Below are 21,881 nucleotides of genomic sequence, written 5' to 3'. Positions count from 1 at the left end.
GGTGAAAGAGAGAGGGGTGTAAGAGAGAGAGAGGGGGGATGAGAAAGAGGGGGGAGTGAGAGAGGGGAGTTAGAGAGAGAGAGCGTAATGTAAGAGAGAGAGGGGGAGAGAGAGAGGGGTGAGAGCGAGAGGGAGTGAGAGAGGGGGTGAGGGGGGTGATAGAGAAAGAGGGGAAAGGGGTGAGAGAGAAGGGGAGAGAGAAAGAAAGAGTTAGAGAGAGAGAGGGGTGAGATTGAGAGGGGAGAGAGCTAGAGGGGGAGTGAGAGAGAGAAGGGTGAGAGAGAGGGCATAGTGAGAGAGACAGGGGGTGAGAGAGGAGGTTAGAGAGGGGGTGAGAGAGAGAGGGGGAGAGAGAGAGAGGGGGAGAGGGGTGGGAGAGAGAGAGGGGTGGAGGAGAGAGAGGGGTGAGAGAGAAAGAGAGGGAGTGAGAGAGGGGGAGAGGGAGAGAGGGTGAGAGAGAGTGGGGTGATGAGTGAGAGGGGGAGAGAGAAAAGGGGAGAGAGAGAGAGAGAGGGGGGATAGAGAGAGAGGGCGGAGAGAAAGAGAGGGGGAGAGAGAGAGAGAGGGGGGGTGAAGAGAGAGGGGGTGAAAGATGAGGGGTGAGAGAGAGGGGTGAGAGAGAGAAGGGGGAGAAAGAGAGGGAGAGAGAGGGGGGAGAGAGATCCTTTTAAAAGGGCTCCCTGATCACTTCATTAGCGCTGGTAAAGGAGTCAGTGTCTTGTCATATCATCTGATATCACTAACTCCTCTTACCTTCCCGCCGCCCGCCGGCTCCATCAGCAGCGGCAGTTGCAAAGCACGACATCCCGGGACCCTGGCCCAGGCACCGCTACTTCACAGGAGGCAAGCTTCTTCCAGCAGTAGTATGGGTGCCACCACCGCCTCCTCCAACCGATCCCCTCACCATCTCCCACAGTCCCCTGCTCATCCTACCTCCTCTTCGGTTCCCATCTCGAGGACATCTAAGGACATATTGCTCCTCTAACCATGGGGGTAATAATGACTGCACACCAGACATTCCTACCAGCTGATATGTGCATACTGATAAGGCATTTTCAAATGTTTTCAGACAGAAAAGAGGACACCAACAGTGTTGTAGAGAAGAAGAAAAAAGTGAAACAAGTGAGATGGATACAAGACATGGAGAGAGAAAGAAAGAAAAAAAAAGGGGGGGAGGGGGACCACAGTGGGGTTGTCAACACTAGGCAGTAAGCTCTCAAATGAGTGCCCTCAATTGTTTATGAGTAGGATAAGTATTCATCCAAAAAATGAAACATGTCCCAGTGAAACCAGCACATATTGTGCTCTTCTGTCTCTGAGGGCCGCAGTGAGGTGTTCCATTTGCTGAATATCATTCACTCTGGCAAACCATTGAGATATAAGGGGAGGTGCTTGTTGTTTTCACATACTGGGAATGCAACTTTAGTAAGGATTTACGATATCTCTTACTTGACATAGGCATCAAATTAGTAAGTATAGCAGCTGGGTTGTCAAATAGAGATTATTCTGTGAGTTTGTGCACGATTTGCAAAACCTGTTGCTAAAAAGGGCGAATCGTGGGACAATCCCAAAAAATGTGAAAGACTGTGCCAGTCTGGGTACCACAACGCCAACAAAGAGGATTATGTCTGGGGAAGAGAGACGCTAGCACTAACGGTGTACGCTACCAGCGCATCAAGATTTTATAAGAGGTCTCCTGATATTTACTGCAAAGGAAAGATCTGTGTGCAAAGAAGGGTATACGATTCTTTTGGTCCTCCAAGAATGTAATATTTAGATCTCTTTCTCATTTGAGCAGATGCGATGGGTCTTGCTGAGAAGTAACTGTGAGTAAATTGACATAGGAAATGGAGAGGGATTTTCGAATCGGTCCTTCTACCACGCAGAGGTCTTCAAATGACTTTGGTTGGCTTCGAAACTTGGAATAGTCAGGAAGGAACCTGAGGAAGTATGATAAATGTAACAATTTCCACTGTCCCAAAGCAGAAGAGGTAAATTAACCGTAAAGGTCTAAAGGATGGGCCACACCAGATGGGCTGAGAAAAGAAGAAGCTCTAACAATATCCCCATCTACTTGGAATTATATTTTTTTAATTAATTATTTACAATTTCTTATATTTAAACAAAATGAGAAGCCTATTTGCATTTTGTCTTTTTTTTTTCTTTATCACATGTACACATGAATTTAAAAATTCTTATACATTTGGGTCATCCAAAAGCAGCCCAGCTGAGGGATGGGCAATAGTCACTGGGAGATCTGGAAGAGATGTGGAAATCTAATTGTAAGAGTATCTGAAGGAATCAACGCCTGAACTAAGGCTAGATGGAGAAGCACTAAAGCAAATATGGAAACTGCCATGACCAAGGGAAGGACACTGAGAGTCAACCTGGTGTTCAAGACCTGGACAGGTAATCACTACTAGGGGGAACCTGTTAGCTGAAAGAATGATGGATTTCAACTAATATTGTGTAAGTGGACCAATCGTCCAATATTAGGAAAACAAGTGGAACAATAAACTGCCTGAGCAGGAAAAAACAAACTTAGGCCAGCAGCTAAGATGGTCAACAAAAGAGAATGTTTAATTAAGTAAAGGCCAACATCTAAGACATCTATCCATTGACTTCAGGGTAAGGAAGGTTGGAAAAACAAGGTATGCCCAGACCACAAGAACAACCAGTTAATAGCTGAATGCTTAAGTAAAACAGCCTTAAACCCTTGACTTCAGGGAGAGGGAGCTCCATTTATGAGGATGTTACCTGATAAATACATATGCATGAATATGACTGCCTGCTTTGCAGCACATCTAAAAACCTTTAAGCTGGAAAAAAGGAGGGTAGTATCCAGTGGTGGGATTCAGCCGGTTCTCACCGGTTCCATAGAACCGGTTACTAAACATTTGGAAGTTCGCCGAACCGCCTTACTGTGACCATCTGTATCATCCGCACTGGCTCTCTCTGCCTCTCTCCCTGCATGTGGCCGTGACGGCGGTGCTCTCTCTCTGCGGGGAGGCGGCCGGAAGCCCACACACTGCACTGGTTGCTAGGCTAGAGCAGCTTAGCGTCTAGCAACCAGTGACGTCACCCTCCTTTCTCCTCCAGGCCACCGCGCCGCCGCCTCCCAGTCCCCGCCTATTACAATTTGGCTCCAGCAAAGGGTTGCTCTGCTCTGCGCCCCGAGCCCACCCATTGTGTGACAATAGCGAATGAAAATTCGCTATTGTTACACGGATCCTCCTCCTGGCCAATCAGGAAGCGGGTCCGAGACCCGGTTCCTGATTGGCCGAAAGGCAAACCCCATGCCATTGGCCGAGGTGGAGGCGGGAGGACTCGAAGAGATGCGGGGACTGAAGAGAAGCCGCCGCTACAGGTAAGTGCACTGGTCTTGGGGGGGGGGACTTGGCACGCTGTTCACTCTGCATTGAAAGGGGGCACGCTGGTCTCTGCATTAAAGGGGGCATGATGATCTCTGCATTGAAGGGGCACGCTGGTCTCTGTATTGAAAGGGGGCACGCTGATCTCTGCATTGAAAGGGGGCACGCTGGTCTCTGCATTGAAGGGAGCACGCTGGTCACTGCATTGAAGGGGGCACGCTGGTCACTGTTTTGAAGGGGTCACGCTGGTCACTGTGCATTGAAAGGGGGCACGCTGGTCACTGTGCATTGAAAGGGGGCACGTTGGCCACTGCATTGAAGGGGGCACGCTGGTCACTGCATTGAAGGGGGCACGCTGGTCACTGTGCATTGAAAGGGGGCACGCTGATCACTGTGCATTGAAAGGGGGTACGCTGGTCACTGTGCATTGAAAGGGGGCACGCTGGTCACTGTGCATTGAAAGGGGGCACGCTGGTTACTGTGCATTGAAACTCAGAACTGGTTACTAAAATTTTTGAATCCCACCACTGGTAGTATCCTAAATCCCTTCAATGAAAGGGTGAAGTGATGAAAAACACCTATACAAATGGGTAGCCTGGGTGAGGATATATTGTAATGCAAGGGCTGAGCAGATGAAACAGAGGACTTTGAGCCTTGGGATCTGCTGCTTGAGTGATCATTTGTTTTGTTTCTTAAATGAAAAATGTCACCTTAACAGCTTCCCTCTGAATCTTCTACTGACTATTTAATAATATTTGCCACACTGCAAGGGACTGAATAATTATAAGTATTCATGATCCCAAGGAAGGTTTGCAAACTGTGCAACTTGCTATTTAGAAATTCTAGAACCAGGTGTGTTCATGGATTGCTACATAATAAATATTGTTAGAAAAACATTCTTTAGGGCTCTTTCAGACGGCCGCTCCGCTGCTTTTGTCCGCTGCGGGACTTTTTTTTTTTTTTTTCACGGAGCGGAGGACATTTGTGTCATCCGCTCCGTATGCCCGCATATCATCCCATCCGTTTGCGGATGATATGCGAACATAATGTAAGTCTATGGCATTGCGGATGTCAGCGGATGACACCGCTGACATCCGATTTTCCTTCCTTTACGTTTTTTGAACGGATGAAAAAATAGGGTTCTGTTCCGTTCCAAAAAACGGAACAGAACTGAAAGGAAGAAAATCGGATGTCAGCGGATGGTATTCCGCTGACATCCGCAGTGCCATTGACTTACATTATGTCCGCAAATCATCCGCAAAAAAATAGGATGATTTGCGGACAAGCGGAGTGGCCGTGTGAAAGAGCCCTTAGACAGCATTGCATTTAGAAGATACAAATGTACCTTTGGGTATCTTACCACAACAAAATATAGTTTCAGATTTTTTTACTGGGCAAATAAACACATTAAAAGTTCACAGTGGTATAACACAAGACTGGTAAAAAAAATATTATTTACAAAGGTACAAATGCCAGATCATAAACTCAAACAGTGTTAGGTGGCTTTTTCACTTTGTATTTTGAGGTGCAACTTATTAGTTTACCATCTTTAAGTCCGGTCCTCCTTTTCCAAGCAGTAGAGATTCAAGCAGGCAGCACAGTGTGGTTACTTTACTGATTTCGACTTGTGGAATAGCTTGCGTGCATTTTCTAGTGACAAACTTAAGGCCATCTTCTATATAACGCTCAAACAGATCCAAAATATACTTCTTTGTATCATCATTTATCTATAATGACACATATGAGATTATTAAGCACAAAAAATGTACACTGCTTTTTATTTATAAATTACAAATCCGTTGCACTTAGGTGACCTGCTTGCTAAATGCTACATATTATACACACTTTTATTTTAACTTATTACAATAATAATTTTCCTTAAGCGCACAAAAAGTATAATATCTGGTATGAAAGACTAATAGTTCTATTTTGTTTATTTTATCTTATTTACTCCTTTGTGATAATGATAAGGACTAACATGTTTTTTTTTTTTTTCAGTTTTCTGTTGTTACAAAATTACTCATGCAACTGTATCTGTCATACCTTAAATGAAAACTCTATTGTCACTAAAGATATATATATACCATGTATATTATGTATATATACACTCATCGGCCACTTTATTAGGTACGCCTTGCTATTACCGGGTTGAACTCAAGGTATTGTAAACATTCCTGAGAGAATTTTGTCCATATCGACATGATAGCATCACGCAGTTGCTGCAGATTTGTCGGCAGGACACCTCCATGATGCGAGTCTCCCGTTCTACCACATCCAAAGGTGTTCTATTGGATTGAGATCTGTTGACTGTGGAGGCCAGTGGAGTACAGTGACCTCATGGTCATGTTCAAGAAACCAGTTTGAGATGATTTGAGCATTGTGACATGGCATTTAACGTTGCTCAAGTGGTACTAAGGGGTCCAAAGTGTGCCAAGAAAATATCTCCCATACCATTAGAACACCACAAACCTGAATGGTTGATACAAGGCAGGATGGATCCATACTTTCATGTTGTTTATGCCAAAATCTGACCCTACCATCTGAATGTCACTGCTGAAATTGAGACTCATCAGACAAGGCAATGTTTTTCCAATTTTCTTTTGTCCAATTTAGGTGAGCCTGTGCGAATTATAGCCTCAGTTTCCTGTTTTTAGCTGACAGGAGTGGCACCTGGTGTGGTCTTCTGCTGCTCTAGCCTATCTGCTTCAAGGTTTGATGTGTTGTGCATTCCGAGATGGTATTCTGCATAAAGAAAATACATAAGCAGCGCTTTCGTGCAGTAAACAAAAAGTCCATCACAGTCCCATGAGAGTATTCGAAGGTCAGTAGACTCACCACAAGTGCGCTAGTAACACAAAGGCCGATAAGTAGATGTCCTCCATCAATAGCAAAACATGCCAGGCCTCTTACCCTCCTTTGTGGACCCCCTAAATAAGAGTGGTCAGCTGCCCTGAAATTACCCTTAGCCTTAAAAGGTGCTCCCAGAGTAGCCCCCTGATATTAAGACCAGAATGTATTACCAACAGCGATGTCAACAATGTAGCATGGAGGAGTGAAACAAAGCCTCATTGCACAGTGTTTAAAACTGATTTACATGTATAATTTGTGCATAAAAATACTCACAAACATTAAGACATAAACCGCATGTCAGTCCAACAGTAATAACCAAGTTTCCAACCAACAAAATGGCCAACCTCCCTGCATGGTGATGTCAATTGACCTGGCTCCACCCAACGTGTTTTGTCATATGCCTACGTCATCAGGGGCATGGTCACTGCTCCGCACTACACTATATATAGGATGGAGGATAGAAATTACCGCCTCCAATCTTAATTTCGCTCCAAAGGCCGACAGTGAGTAAAAACCAGAACCAGAAGTGACGCCGTACCCAGGACAATAATAACCACACACAGACAGCCAGGGCATAAAGGATCCAAAGGAAAATAGTTCCAGATGTCTCAAAAAGCAGCATACTATGGAGGCATCAAAAATCGGCCATATTTCTAATAGGAAACTTGTATAATATAAATTATAACATCTAAACTTAAATGTGGTAAAATTAAATGGAATTAAAATACTTAATTGCCAGCACTAACTTCTGGGAATGTCGCCACCTAGTGGTTGGAAAGGTTCCCATCTCAGAGGAAACATTTTGTAAATAAATACAAATTAAAACAACCAGATTAAAAAAAAATCTAATTAAAAAAAATAATAGTGCATGTATATACAAACACTTCACTTGAGAGCCATTTATTTCAAGAAAATCACAGTAGTAGAATGTTTTTAATAGAAAGAACCAATTTAAGCTGTTATTGATAAAGGAATTCACATCCCACTCTACATTGAGACCGAAGGGTCTATATGATTTTAAACAAAATATTCATTGAGTCTCCAGTCTAGCGATCTCTCCCCTCAAGTGGCTGCCCTCCAATTTGGGCAAAGTTTGTCAATAGCCATAAAGAATGTCCCACTCAAATTGTTACACAGGCCATAATGTTTGGACAAACTGTGGTTAGGGAAACCTTTACGAATATGCTCCTTTAATCTTGTCTGTAGTGTGCAAACAGTGCGACCTACATATTGAAGACTTCAAGGACAGTTAATCAAGTACACTACATTTTTGGATAAGCTAGTAATGAAATAACCAATATCGTAAGATTTAGATGTGACATTAGAGCAGAAAGATGAATATTTCCTACTTTTAAGGCAATTTATTTCACAGACTGCACACATCCTAAATGCTGTGCGTTTGTTGGAAGAAACTGTGTTTTTTGGAGGGTTCAGTTACGTTGAGAGCTATTTGTAATCTTAGGGGGCTTCAGGTAGTAATGGGCCCAGTATTATATCATTTCTCACCACACCCCAATGTTTCCTCAAAATCTTTTTAACCGAAAAGTGCTGGGTTGAATAGGAGGTAAAAAACTAACATTTAGGTGAGAGAGCTGATGAAGCACTACGAGAAAAGTCCTCATTCACATTCTCAGTCCTCAGCATAAGCATGCTCTCAAGGAAGGGAACAGTCTAAAAAGAGAAATAGAACTAAACAAGCTTATTTAAGGCCGTACTCTTCGAAGAGGAGAAACACGTGCTAAATCATGGTTTAAAATTTGCTCCCCCACGTCCGCTAAAAAAAAATGTGATGTCTTTATTGACATTTAAAAATATGTTCGCCAGCTTAACATCCAAAGTTATTAATTTACTAATCCTACTCAGAATGTTATGATAGCTGCAGATGGATATAGGCATTCTTCATTGTCCAATGCCTCCCTCTGCAACCCCCCTGAGAATTTAGCTCCCTTATTGAGCATTTTTAGGGATCTATTTTTAAAAGATCTAGTAAAAATTACAAATCAGAGAGTGAATCCCATATTTAAGAAAGGACTTGAGTCCCTTAAAAAGTGCAATGATATAGTGATCCGGCCAGCAGATAAAGGGGGGTATTGTTGTTCTTGATCGGGAATCTTATGACATGGAGATGAATAGAATCCTCTCAGATGGGGAGTCTTATCTTTTGCCTAACAGTTGCACTTAGAAATTCAAGAAGCAATTACAATCAGTTGTGGATTGTAGATATCATAATGAGATTCTAAAAAAAGAAAAGGCCTATTTGGTACCAGTAGCTTCTGGAATACCAGTCATCTACTATCTGCCCATGGTGCATAAAAAATTACAACAACCCCCGGGTAGGCCCATTATTAGTGGTATAAATTCTGTGACCTCCAGGGCAGGCAGGTATGTAAATGTCTATTTACAACTTTTAGTAATACAAACCAACTACTATTTCAAGGACACCGCACAGGTAATACATTTGCTGGAAGAGGTGGAGTGGGAGGATGGTAACATCCTAGGTATGGTAGATGTAGCGTCTTTATATACTCAAATTTCACATCAGCATAAGAAAGAGGCAGTGGAGTACTTTAGTAAGGATACTAGCGTGCTTCTTTTCAACAACGGTTCATTCTTCAGCTTCTTGATTTCTTTATGGGACATAACTATTTTTGGTTCCAGGGTTCTTACTTTTTGCAATGTCGTGGAGTTGCCATGGGCTCTAAATGTGCACCCAGCATGGCCAATTTATTTATGGCTAAGTGGGAGGAGGACATCATCTATGGTTGTCATAGACTTAAATTGTTTTTGTGGAGGAGGTACATAGACGACCTCCTCCTCCTATGGAATGGCAATGTAAAGTCTCTTGATAACTTTATTGGCCAGCTCAATGCTAATGATCAGGGAATTGTCCTCCAGCACAAGTCTAGTGCCGAGGAGGTACATTCCTTCAATCTAAAAATCTGAGTTATGAGGAACGGGTTCGTCACCTCATCCTTCGTTAAAGACCCAGATCATAGTGGCTTTATTAGCACAAATGGTTGCCATCATAAATCTTAGCTCGAGGCAGTTCCGAAAAGCCAATTTTTGCAATTAAAGAGGAATTGTACTTTTAGATCCGACTTTTTGGAGGAAGCAGATCTTCTAGGGGAGATTGTTTCTTAGAAAAAAGGGTATGATCCGGTTGAATTGGATTGTGTTATTCCGGAGGTGGATAAGCGTGATAGAAAGAGCATGCTTATGCCAAGGAATGAGAACGCGAATGAGCACTTTTCTCTTAGTGTTTCATCGGCCTTCTCACCTAAATTTTCATTTTTTACCTCCTATTCAAACTAGCACTTTTCAGTTAAAAAGTTTTTGAGGAAACATTGGGGTGTGCTGAGAATTGACAGAATACTGGGCCTATTACTACCTGAAGCCCCTATGGTTACCTTTAGGGTTGTTCCCTCCTAAGATACAAATAGCTCCCAAGGTAACTGAACCCCCCAAACAACACAGTTTCTTCCAGCAAATGTAAAGCTTCTATCCATGTAGGAAGTGCACAGTCTGTGAAGTAAATTGCCATAGAAGGAAGTATTTATCCTTACACTCTAATGTCACATCTAAATGGTACGATAATGGTTCTTTCGTTAACTGCTCATCCATAAAAAGTAGTTTACTTGATTAACTGACGTTGCAGTCTTCAATATTTAGGTCGCACACTACAGACAAGATTAAAGGAGCATATTGCCAATATTCGTAAAGGTTTCCCTAACCACAGTTTGTCCAAAAATTATGACCTGTGTAACAATAGAGATTTGAGAGGGACTTCCTTTATGGCTATTGACAAATTTTGCCCGAATTGGAGGGGCAGCCACTTGAAGAGAGAGATCTCTAGACTGGAGACTTGATGAATATTTTGTTTAAAATCATATAGACTGTTCGGTCTCAATGTAGAGTGGGACGTGAATTCCTTTATAAATAACAGCTAAAATTGGCTCTTCCTATTAAAAAAAAATTACTCCTGTGATTTTCCTGAAATAAATGGCTCTCAAGTGAAGTGTTTGTATATACATGCACTGTTATTATTTTTAATTTGATTATTTTTAATCTAGTTGTTTTAATTTTTATTTATTTTAAAAATGTTTCTCATGAGATGTGAACCTTTCCAACCAAAAGATGGTGACAATCCCAGAAGTTAGTGCTGGTGATTGAGTCTTTTAATTCCATTTACTTTTTACCACAATTACATTTTATTTTATAATTTATATTATACAAGAAATATGGCTGATTTTTGATGCCTTCATAGTATGTTGCTTTTTGTGACATATGGATCGGTCTTCCTTTGGATCTTTTCAGTCCTGGCTGTCTGTGTGTGATTATTATTGTTCTGGGTACGACGTCACTTCTGGTTCCGGTTTGTACTCACTCTCTCATTGGAGGTAGTGACTTACGTCCTCCATACTATATATATCATAGTGACCATGCCCCTGATGATGTCTGCATACAATGAAACTCATTGGGTGGAGCCAGGTCACATGACATCTCCAACACACACACACACAGAGGTTGGCCATTTTATTGGTTGGAAACTTCGTTATCACTGTTGGACTAACATATGGTTTATGTTAGAACATTAGTGAGTATTTTTATACACTTTAATAAATGTAAATTGATTTTAAACACTGCGCAATGAGGCTTTGTTTTACTCCTCCATGCCATGCTACATGGTTTGATATCACTGTTGGTGATACATTTTGGATTCTCAATACCAGGAGGCTACTCTGGGAGAATCCTTTGAGGCTGAAGTAAATTTGAGCGCAGCTGACTCCTTATATTTAGGGGGTCCACAAAGGAGGGTAAGAGGCCTGGCATGTTGTGCTATTGGTGGAGGACATCTACTTATTACCCTTTGTGTTAATAGTGCAATTGTGGTGTCTCTACCAGCCTTTGGACACTCTCATTGGATTGTGATGGACTTTTTTGTTTACTGCATGAAAGCACTGCTTATATATTTTTTTTGGTTATATTTGTCACTAGCAAATTTTTGTCAGCAGCTTTCACTACAACTCTTTAATTATCTGTTACTCTGAGCGCAGTTTTTTTTTACTCTATGGTATTCTGCATACCTTAGTTGTAACAAGTGGTTATTTGAGTTACTGTTGCCTTTCTATATTCTGAAACCAGTCTATTCTGACATTCAGAAAGTCTGCCTATTCTCCTCTGACATCAACAAGACTTTTTTGTCCACAGAACTGCCACTCACTGGATATTTTCTCTTTTTCAGGCCTTTCTCTGTAAACCCTAGAGATGCTTGTGTGTAAAAAAAAAATCCATAAGATCAGCAATTTTTGAAATACTCAGACCATCCTATCTGGCACCAACAACCATGCCACGTTCAGAATCACTTAAATTCCCTTTCTTCCCCCTTCTGATGCTCAATTTGAACTTCAACACTGTACCTAATAAAGTGTCCGGTGAGTATATATATACAGTACTGACCAAAAGTTTGGGCACACCTTCTCATTCAAAGAGTTTTCTTTATTTTCATGACTATGAAAATTGTAGAGTCACACTTCAAGAGGTAGTCACCTAAAAATGGTCTTCCAACAGTCCCAGAGATGCTTAGCACTTGTTGGCCCTTTTGCCTTCACTCTGTGGTCCAGCTCGCCCCAAACCATCTCGATTGGGTTCAGGTCCGGTGACTGTGGAGGCCAGGTCATCTGGCGCAGCACCCCATCACTCTCCTTCTTGGTCAAATAGCCCTTACACAGCCTGGAGGTGTGTTTGGGGTCATTGTCCTATTGAAAAATAAATGATGATGCTACTAAACGCAAACCGGATGGAATAGCATGCCGCTGCAAGATGCTGTGGTAGCCATGCTGGTTCAGTATACCTTCAATTTTGAATAAATCCCCAACAGTGTCACCAGCAAAGCACCCCCACACCATCACACCTCCTCCTCCATGCTTCACGGTGGGAACCATGCATGTAGAGTCCATCCGTTCACCTTTTCTGCGTCGCACAAAGACACGGTGGTTGGAACCAAAGATCTCAAATTTGGACTCATCAGAGCAAAGCACAATTTTCCACTGGTCTAATGTCCATTCCTTGTGTTCTTTAGCCCAAACAAGTCTCTTCTGCTTGTTGCCTTTCTTTAGCAGTGGTTTCCTAGCAGATATTCTACCATGAAGGCCTGATTCACACAGTCTCCTCTTAACAGTTGTTCTAGAGATGTGTCTGCTGCTAGAACTCCGTGTGCCATTGACCTGGTCTCTAATCTGAGCTGCTGTTAACCTGCGATTTCTGAGGCTGGTGACTCGGATGAACTTATCCTCCGCAGCAGAGGAGACTCTTGGTCTTCCTTTCCTGGGGCGGTCCACATGTGAGCCAGTTTCTTTGTAGGGCTTGATGGTTTTTGTGACTGCACTTGGGGACACTTTCAAAGTTTTCCCAATTTTTCGGACTGACTGACCTTCATTTCTTAAAGTAATGATGGCCATCGTTTTCCTGTACTTAGCTGCTTTTTTCTTGCCATAATACAAATTCTAACAGTCTATTCAGTAGGACAATCAGCTGTGTATCCACCTGACTGCTGCACAACACAACTGATGGTCCCAACCCCATTTATAAGGCAAGAAATCAAACTTATTAAACCTGACAGGACGCACCTGTGAAGTGAAAACCATTTCAGGTGACTACCTCTTGAAGTGTGACTCTACAATTTTCATAGTCATGAAAATAAAGAAAACTCTTTGAATGAGAAGGTGTGTCCAAACTTTTGGTCTGTACTGTATATATATATATATATATATATATATATATATATATACTATATAGATGTACTTTCTAATTTATAGATCTTAGATCTATAGATCTTTCTAATTTTTCTATTTCATTCTGCAACCAAAGTGCTTTTCTAAAACTGCAACTTGCAGCTGTAATATTCTAGAGGCATTCTCTACACTGCTTGTGTACAGAACACCCCAGTAAATCCAAACTAGAGGTCAAATTGGAGACATCGCCTGCAAAAGAAGTTACATTTTAAGACCTTTCACCGCTATAGTGATAAATGTAATGGTCATTCTTCTTTTTGCAGCAGTGGCATTATTCAGGTAATGAAGGCAGGCATTCTTTCAAGTCAATTTGGGATAAGATAGAGCTATGATAATCCTATTATTTTTTCAGATTAGAAATAGTCAATAAAGATTATTAAAGTCCACAAACAATAAGCAATGTTACATCTATGTGGGCGCCTTTTTTGCGCCTTTTCTCAGCTAAATTGTTTAAAAAGTTTAACTTTAAAAAGGGAAATAAAATATAATTTCAGGGCCAAGTTCCTTATTATGAAGAACACTGAATTTCTCAACCTTGGTGGCTTTGCTGAATAGTTGCTGCTTGTCTGAAGACATACAGATAGGCAGATATCAAAATGACGTGTATATAAAACTGTCTATATCAATTGAGCAAATCAACTTCTATATCAATTATTGAATTTGGTTAACACATTTTAAAACTTTAAATAAATGTTCCAAAGGAAGCACTTACTGATTTAATCAAATTTCCTTTGGTTCCTGCGAAATATATTTTAGTCTAATGGTACATATTTTGTAGATAAAATGTAGTATTAAAAGCTGAACTCCAGGCAAATATAAAAGACAAAAATGAATGCAGCTTTGTATTTATTACTATACTATTAAATGTATATTCTAAAGCAACTAATGAAAGCGCCAAAATTTGACTTTCTTTCCACCCCTTGCAATTCACTGTACAGCAGTACTCCTACTGGGAGAGGAAGGGGCAGTCAATCAGGTGTGTTGCATGCTAATAAGCAACATACTTATTGGAGGAGAGACCAAAGTGAGCAGATAGGTGACTTCATCAGTCACTAGCTGCTTTTTTTTACTGTCTAGTCAGCAGGCTAGGGGTGGAGTATATCCCAGTATTTCTTTTACAGTCCCTAACTGTAACAAAAAAAGCGGCGTCATCCACCTGGCTGTTACTTATGATAAGGCTGCGTACATTTTTTAACTCAATGGACAGAAAAACGAATTATGTGGGACATAAAACAGCTCCCTGTATTTAATATACTTATTATGCTGGAGTTCTGCTTTAAAAAATTGTCAATCTATTTAGGAAAAACAAAAAAATTATAATGACACAGTCATGAGGATAATAAAACATTTCATAATTCAAGAATACAACAGAACAGTAATCCACAGCAACCAATCAAAAGTACATTATTTTCACTGCACTAAACTCTGATTGGTTTGGTTTTTAACTTATCAGAGCCCTTTTCCCTAGGTGTTAAAAATGAACCATTTAAATAGATAGATTAATCAGTGGTGATCATCCATGTAATTTTGTGTGCGTATGATACTTAGTAAAAACCATTTCCTATTATGGCGGAATGATAACTGATAATATCATGGAAAAATTATGTCAGCAGAGATAAATATGGAAAAACAGGAGGGGGGGGAAATATGATCATAACTGAGCAATTGTTAGGGCAAGGAGGAAAGTCACAAGAAGCTTGCTTGCATATTTTGTTTCCCTTAGGAACTAGTACAAAGTACACAATAATTTGTCCTAGCTTTCCACATGCATATATCTGCTGTGGCTTCTCATTCTGACAAATAAAATCATGGCTCACTGCCAGGTGGAAGAAAGAGTAATGGCAGGTTAAGCAAATCAGGACAGTAGAATTAACAAGATGTGCAAGGGGAATGTAATGATGATATATGAGCTGTAACAGCGTATTAGGCCATTATTAGGTAGACTCTAATGCTAGCCTGCATTTTGTAATGCTTGCATGTATTTGTAATCAATCACATCAGAACATGTGGAAAGTGCTGATCAAGCGCCTACTTTGCTTGGCAAGCCAGCTATCCAAGTTTGCACATAGGGCATCCACTTCAATTCCTCTGGATCAATGTAAACCATGCCACACCGGCTTACCGTGGCAGGAGATGCCACTTTTAGATCTTGGACCTGCAAGTAAAAATGTTTCAGTAAGAGTGTATAGGAATGCAATATTAAACGTCACATTACTTTTTACTGTAATGGCCTGCCTCACTACACCATAACTGGATATACATAGGGAGGAGCGAAACTGAGAGCTTTTTCTCCAAAATGGCAAAATGGAAAGGAGAAATTAAAGTGGTTTTAATGGCTTTAAAGGGTGCAATGGCTTTAAATGGCCCCTGAGGGTTACGGATGCTGCTATCCTGGAACTGTTGTGCCAAAAAAAAGACCCTTTTAGTCTCACTGTTTCTACAAAAAGAAAAAACTCAGAAAAAAAAATTAAATTTAAATCTACAGTAAACAATCAAATACACTAATGCAAAGAACACCTAAAAAAAATCCTCTAAATACATTTATGAAAAAAAGAAGTAGAATATTTTCCCCATGAGAATTTTGACAAAGCAATTTAATGAGCAATTTAATGAGCAAAAATTAATAATTCTGTGGCAAAATCAGTCTGTTAATGCCTAGTTAAGCTGACATTGAAGTAGTACATTGGTATTGCTCTTTATTAGCTCACTTAAACTGTTAAATATACCGAAAGATCACAAGCCAGATGGTGGTTACAGTAGAAATTTTGTATGTTTACTTAGTTATACAGATATTTAGATTATTGCTACTTAGCCTCACATTCCAGTATAAGGAAATAAAAATAACTCTCACCCAAACACCATGTGAAAATAGCAATCATGGTTTCATTTAGTCAGGAAATGATTCTTAGATGAATGCCATTTTTGGCATTATGCAAAATTAGAAAACTATGAGCATGGGGTCAGTTATATTATTTGCAAAAGTTACGTTTTGCCAGAATAAGCATTTAATGCGGACTAATTATGAGAATTTTTTAATCAAAAATCTACCATAACCTTTAAATGTTTCCACAAACAGGACAATTCTGAAGGCCACCAAACATACTGTTTTATAAAGTTTTACCTCAAAGACCATATGAATCTGTGGTGTAAATTTTATCCTTTCACTGTTTGCCAAACAGAGCATCTTGTTGTCATCCAGAACGGTGTTCATATTTTCAATCCACAAAGCATCCACTGGGCCATCACAAACAATCCATTTGTGATCCTTTGATGTGTCATTCACAGCTGTTCGAACGCTCAGTGCCATTAACCCATCCTTCCATTCCAAAGTTAAGTTGTTGACCTCTCCATATAGTTCACCCATTGTGATTGATTTGGGATTAAGCACATATGTTTTAACTGGTTGGTAAAAATGATGTGTTTCACCAGCATTAAATAAGGCGGTCAGTGTATCTGCTAGGATTTGGTAAACTGTAGTTTTTCCTCCACCAGTTGGACCAACCAGCATGACACCATGCCTAACAATCATGGTTTCAAAGAACTGGATAACTTTGTGTACCATTCTGGCTACAGGCTGTAGACCCCGGGCAAGCATTACATCTATGATGGTAGACTGTAAAGAACCATAGTCGTGTTCAGGAATAAAAACTCCAGGGAAGAGGTCAGATATGATGCCACTGAGAAAGAAAGAAATTGTTTTTTATATGGTTAAAAACTGGGACTGAATAGTACTATAATAATAATGTTGCACTACAAACAAAAGAAAGATGTCATAGAAAGGTATCAAAAACACTTTACTCAACTAATACATAATTGTCTGTAGAATAAGAGAATGCTGATTGTCCTTTTATTTATTTTTTTTCTATTCCCCTTGCCTCTAAATAATTTAAGTTTGAATTGCCCTCCACAGTTGATACCATTTTCCATACTTGCAGTAAAGCACCTTTTAACCTATAGATTACCTTATCTTAGAAACAATGTTTCACTGAACCACATGTAATTCCTTTACATATTTGTAGGTGTCAGTTTTAATAGCTATTCCTTAACTGTACATACTAAACTTCTTAACATAGAAACCTTGTACCATTTTTATGTCTTTATATAATTCATATCTTTCAGTAGTTGAGGGTCCCAAAAATACATAATATTTCAAGTGAGACCCAACTAAAGTTCTGTATAATCAGTGCCTTTCTTCTACTAGTAATGCCTCTAATGATACACTAATCACAAGACCATAGCTACCATAATTGGCCATCATGGACAATAATACTAATAAATAATGTGATCATTTTATCAAGGATGAAAACATCGTGTTGAGATTGGCAGCATTTTTAAACATACAGAGATGCCGCCACAATTCTCCCCTATGGATCTAACAAGAGTCAACATGCAAATATTTTTGGTTTAAAATTAGACAGGCCTGGAAGGGGGATAAGCCACTGCTCTTACTTATGTATGTGTGAATATATTTCAGCTTGAACTACTGAGCTCTATAAACATCAGGGTTTTTCAGTAAAGGAGCAAAGGGAAGCTTTTATATGAAAAGGATCCCAGAGCTCTAACTGCTGGATGGAAATGGAAATACAGAATGTTCATATGCAATATTTCATATTTATCTGTCTAGAAAAAAAGGATTTTTTAGTAATGGCCATAATGAAGAAAGTAAATCACATAAATCCTGTTTATCGATCTACACATAATAAATCTACATACAATAATATATTATCTTTAAGTATATGGTATGTGTCTCACCTGAAGAGTTCAGCATCATCAGTTAAGAACTTTGGTAGATTTGAGTCCCGCAAAGCACGAATTAGGACAACATCCTCATTTAAATGTGGATTTTCTCTTTTGAGTGAGCTTTAAATGTGAAAGAAAAAGAAAAAAAAAATAAAGGTATAAGCATATTAAAAATATAAATCATTTTGTCATTTGTTTCTTATATTTTCTGACTTTTAATGGATTAGTCAAAATTTTGTACCATGTAAGCGCATCATAACTTTTTTTTTTGGCCAGAGATCAAACAAATAGGTAAATCGTCTGAATAATGTTCAATTAAAAAAAAAAAAATAACAAATCATACACCAAATATGTTGAAAATGTGAACCCCTGTTTTAAAGATAGTGAGATTAGCATTCCATTCATAGACAAACTACATGGCTAGGAATTCATCAATGGCTATATAGTAGCAGTGACAAGCACTGGCAAACCAAAGATCCATAGCTTATTTCACTTATATATTCAGATACTGAGGTTGGTTTATTAAAGGAGTACATCATTTTAAATTTGTAAATATCTAGGTTAGGTTAGTTGAATGCTAGTTGTGTGATGCTCCTATATCCTCAACCATCCTAACCTAAGCAAGCAAAATTCTGTTTTGTGTGTTTTACCCTGTGCTTGATTAGCTATTTTGGTATTCTGGAGAGAGGCAAGGAGAACCAGAATGCCCCCATTGCACAAGTGCGAAGCACAGTACTGACTTTTTAAAACAAAGGGTATCTACAGTATACGTTTCACTTTCATCACAAATCTCAAAATAAGGTATTTTTATCATTTTTGGATACTAGCAAAGCTACAGTATGTAAATTATTCATTTATGCCTCTCGGCCATCTGTACATGCAAAACCACTGATTTACAGTATAGATACAGTCTAATATTATACAGTCATTTATTCCATTTGGATACAGCTGTTTTCCACTTTATTGGTCATCATCAAAAAAGTGCATGTAAACAAAGGCTTCTGTGAAGTACGGTTTCAGGAATGACAAGACATGATTAGATAGTCATATTTAGCACAACTTTACAATATTTACTAAGCTAAGTGAACATTTTGTTTTCATTTTGTACTCATTTAGTAAATGAATCACAGTGTGTGGTGCCAGGCTTTAACATTTAATATAAAGTACGCAGTAAAGTTAGACATTTTTCTTCTAGAAGTGTGGCAACAGTCTAGAATACAGAAGAAGTGAACATACATTTATATATATATATATATATATATATTCCTTTCAGTAATACTGGCAGGGTAGAGATGTAAATAATATCTGAGCATTCATGTTCCTATAATTATTTATAAATTTGTTTTGACTTGTTTTGAATTATTTGGTCCCAATAAAACCCAACATAATGTCATATTAAATAATGTGAACCCCCAAACGATTTGCCTGCACTAAGCCACGATTGCAATCATTAAAACATTTTACCCCATTTCTTACCCAGCCATGACCAAGACAGATTTTACAGCTCTCATTCCAAAATCATAGTGATCTTGTTGTGATAACTGCTCACTGCACAGTTTATACATTTGTGTCATCTTCCTAGCCAAAACTTTACTGGACTCAAATCCTTCAGAATATAGAATAACCTGCAATAAATGAATAGCGTTAGTCTACATTGAACTACATCTTCACTGTCATTTTTAAAGGTAAGCTATAACCACTTCATTTTGTGTATTTCACTGTGCTTAGGATTCCAAAAATTACCTATAGAGTTATATATTTCAGTGCTGTTACTTAAATAATAAATCCCAAAACATGTGTGACAATATTATTAGTGTACCAACCAATAATCAATTCCTCACTACTGTGGAATTGATTATTGGTTGGAACACTAATATTAATGTCACCAAACTTTTTGAATTTATAACCACTTAATGTTTTTTTAAATATTCTGAAATAGATTGGCTTGATTAACATTTTTTTTTTCAAATCAATGAGTGTTATTTTAAACATTTGCTCTTACTACTAGCACTACCAATTCAAAAATAGTGCATTATTGCAGCAATTTCTACAAACTGATTATTCCTAAGCAGTAAGAACGTCCACCCATTTTTTTTTTAAACTAAACCAGATATCTTTATGACTAGTAACTTCATAGCACTTTTCTTCGTAAGGACTCAGACCACTATAGCGATAATTTTTAAAAGATATATTATATGTTTAGCAAATACTGTAAAAGACAGTGATTAATGCTATAGATTGGTAAAAAGAAGTGGATCTGTAGATTATTTTACCCAAGATGAAACCTTTAAGAAGTGGGTTGTGGCTTGCAACAGTTACAGTTAGATGAATTTTACCTAAAATACATGCTCAAAGCATAAACATTATATATCGTAAATATTTGTCGTTTTTCAATCTGTCCTAAACAAAAGCATGTTTCTAAATGTAATATACATTTTTGGTTATGTCTTCTTTCTAAATTTTGTAAATATTAGATCTTTAGGGTTTCCACCCAGCAGGTGGAGTGTTTGAGCTACTTTTAACAGGCTTACTAGGCCCTACAATCTTAGTTGCTGAAAAAGCCTTTTGTGTATAGTGGTCAATAACTAAAGCTCAAAACACACACAGATGAATTTGGAGCTACTCATCTCCCTCCTTGTTCTGTATGACCATGTACAAATTTCCTAATAGAAAGGAACAGTCTGAAAGGTAAATGTAAAAGAAATGTAAAAAAAGACCTCAGACCTAAAATTATATCACGTATGTGAAAACTCACCACAACTACCAGCTGAAGAGTCCCAAAATAATTGTATAAGGCCGTGTGTTTTGAGTAAGATGACGAGTCAACAAATCACTGGATAAGGCCTTTATTTATAGTGGTTGTAAACCTCAGACATGAAATATGAAGAAAGCACATCCCTCTATAGTGTTAAGAGCACTAAATGTAATTTATTTCTGCTCCTTCGTTAGCCTGCTTTTGTGTATAGTGGCATGAGTCACTTTTAACAAATTTTCCTGACCCCAAGAGAAAAAAAGGTGACAGAGGTGGAAGCTCCCACTGATTGACAGCCTCAGCTCTCTTTCTGTGTGCAGTTTGAAGGGGGTGTGTCCCTTCCCTCCAAAAGGCTCTCAGAGCTCTCCAGAGTATGACTTCAACTCTCTGCCCCCTTTTTCTGACAGCTCAGACAAGATTTATAAATTCTGGACATTAAATCGATGTAGAGAAAAGAAGGCTGCAGATAGACAGGTACAACCTATGTAGGAGGATTTGTTTAATCTCTGGGTATCATCTGTGGGCAGTCACTTCACTGGGTACATTTAAGAGTTTATAATATCTCCTACTCACAGAGTAACCCATCTTTTTTATTCGGTATCGGGCTTATTGCACCCCAGAATTGTTGCACAGGGTAGGCAGAAGAGAAATGCGCAAGATGCGCTTAATCACCTGGCTTTTTTATGCACCTCTTTTGGAGATGCCCAAAGCTATTTCGGTATTGGCAGGAAGTGCTGGATCTGTTAAATTTCGTATATGATACCATGCTGACCCCAGATCCCAGTGTATGTCTTTTGGGTTATGTAAATTCTAATAGCCTGGATTTTGAACAGACAGTGGCCATTATGAGATCTCTATTTATACCATGTAAGCTGATAACCTCCAGCTGGGTTTCACCCAACCCTCCTACTCTTGGGGACTGGATTTGGGAAATGGATTAATATGTAATGTTTGAAAAAGATTGGGTATATTTTTAGTGGAGGGGGAAGCCCAGTCAAAGAAAAAGAAAGAAATTAAACAAAAAGAAAAGCTTTCTTATATCCAACTTGATTTGCACTGGAGTTTTTCTGTATCTCTGAATATCTGTGATAATTTGATCAGGATGTATCAAAAGTACTAATGTTGATACTTTTTGGAATGGTGATTGGACCTTGGCTTAAATGTCAATCTGTTTTTGTTTTTGTTTTTTTTATTGGTTGGTTTTGTTGTTGTTTATTGGTTGTAAAAAAAAATAAAAAATAAATAAAATAAAATCTGAATTTAAAAAAGAGTTTACAATCACTTTAAAGATTGGTCACATAAACCTGTTAAGTACCCTGGTAAGTCTCTTCTCCCTTTTGGAGAGACCTATTTTCAAGTAGTACATATACGTATACT

The 21,881-nt window shown here is 39.0% G+C and overlaps 1 protein-coding gene across 1 annotated transcript in view; it reads right to left on the bottom strand.

The window, feature by feature from the left end:
* Positions 1–21,881, bottom strand: part of DNAH6 (dynein axonemal heavy chain 6) — a 473,665-nt gene that overhangs the window by 265,242 nt on the left and 186,542 nt on the right. The window contains exons 32-36 of the mRNA XM_082248007.1: positions 19,229–19,377; positions 17,765–17,872; positions 16,134–16,689; positions 15,045–15,167; positions 4,916–5,098 (exon numbers count right to left, since the gene is read on the bottom strand). Coding sequence (XP_082104133.1) covers positions 4,916–5,098; positions 15,045–15,167; positions 16,134–16,689; positions 17,765–17,872; positions 19,229–19,377 — 1,119 coding nt within the window. The remainder of the gene's footprint in view (positions 1–4,915; positions 5,099–15,044; positions 15,168–16,133; positions 16,690–17,764; positions 17,873–19,228; positions 19,378–21,881) is intronic.

Source organism: Pelophylax lessonae, assembly GCF_965119305.1.
Source record: "Pelophylax lessonae genome assembly, chromosome: 1".
NCBI lineage: Eukaryota > Metazoa > Chordata > Amphibia > Anura > Ranidae > Pelophylax > Pelophylax lessonae.
The sequence above is the reverse complement of the archived record's forward strand: the minus strand, read 5'-3'. Positions and strand labels throughout refer to the sequence as shown.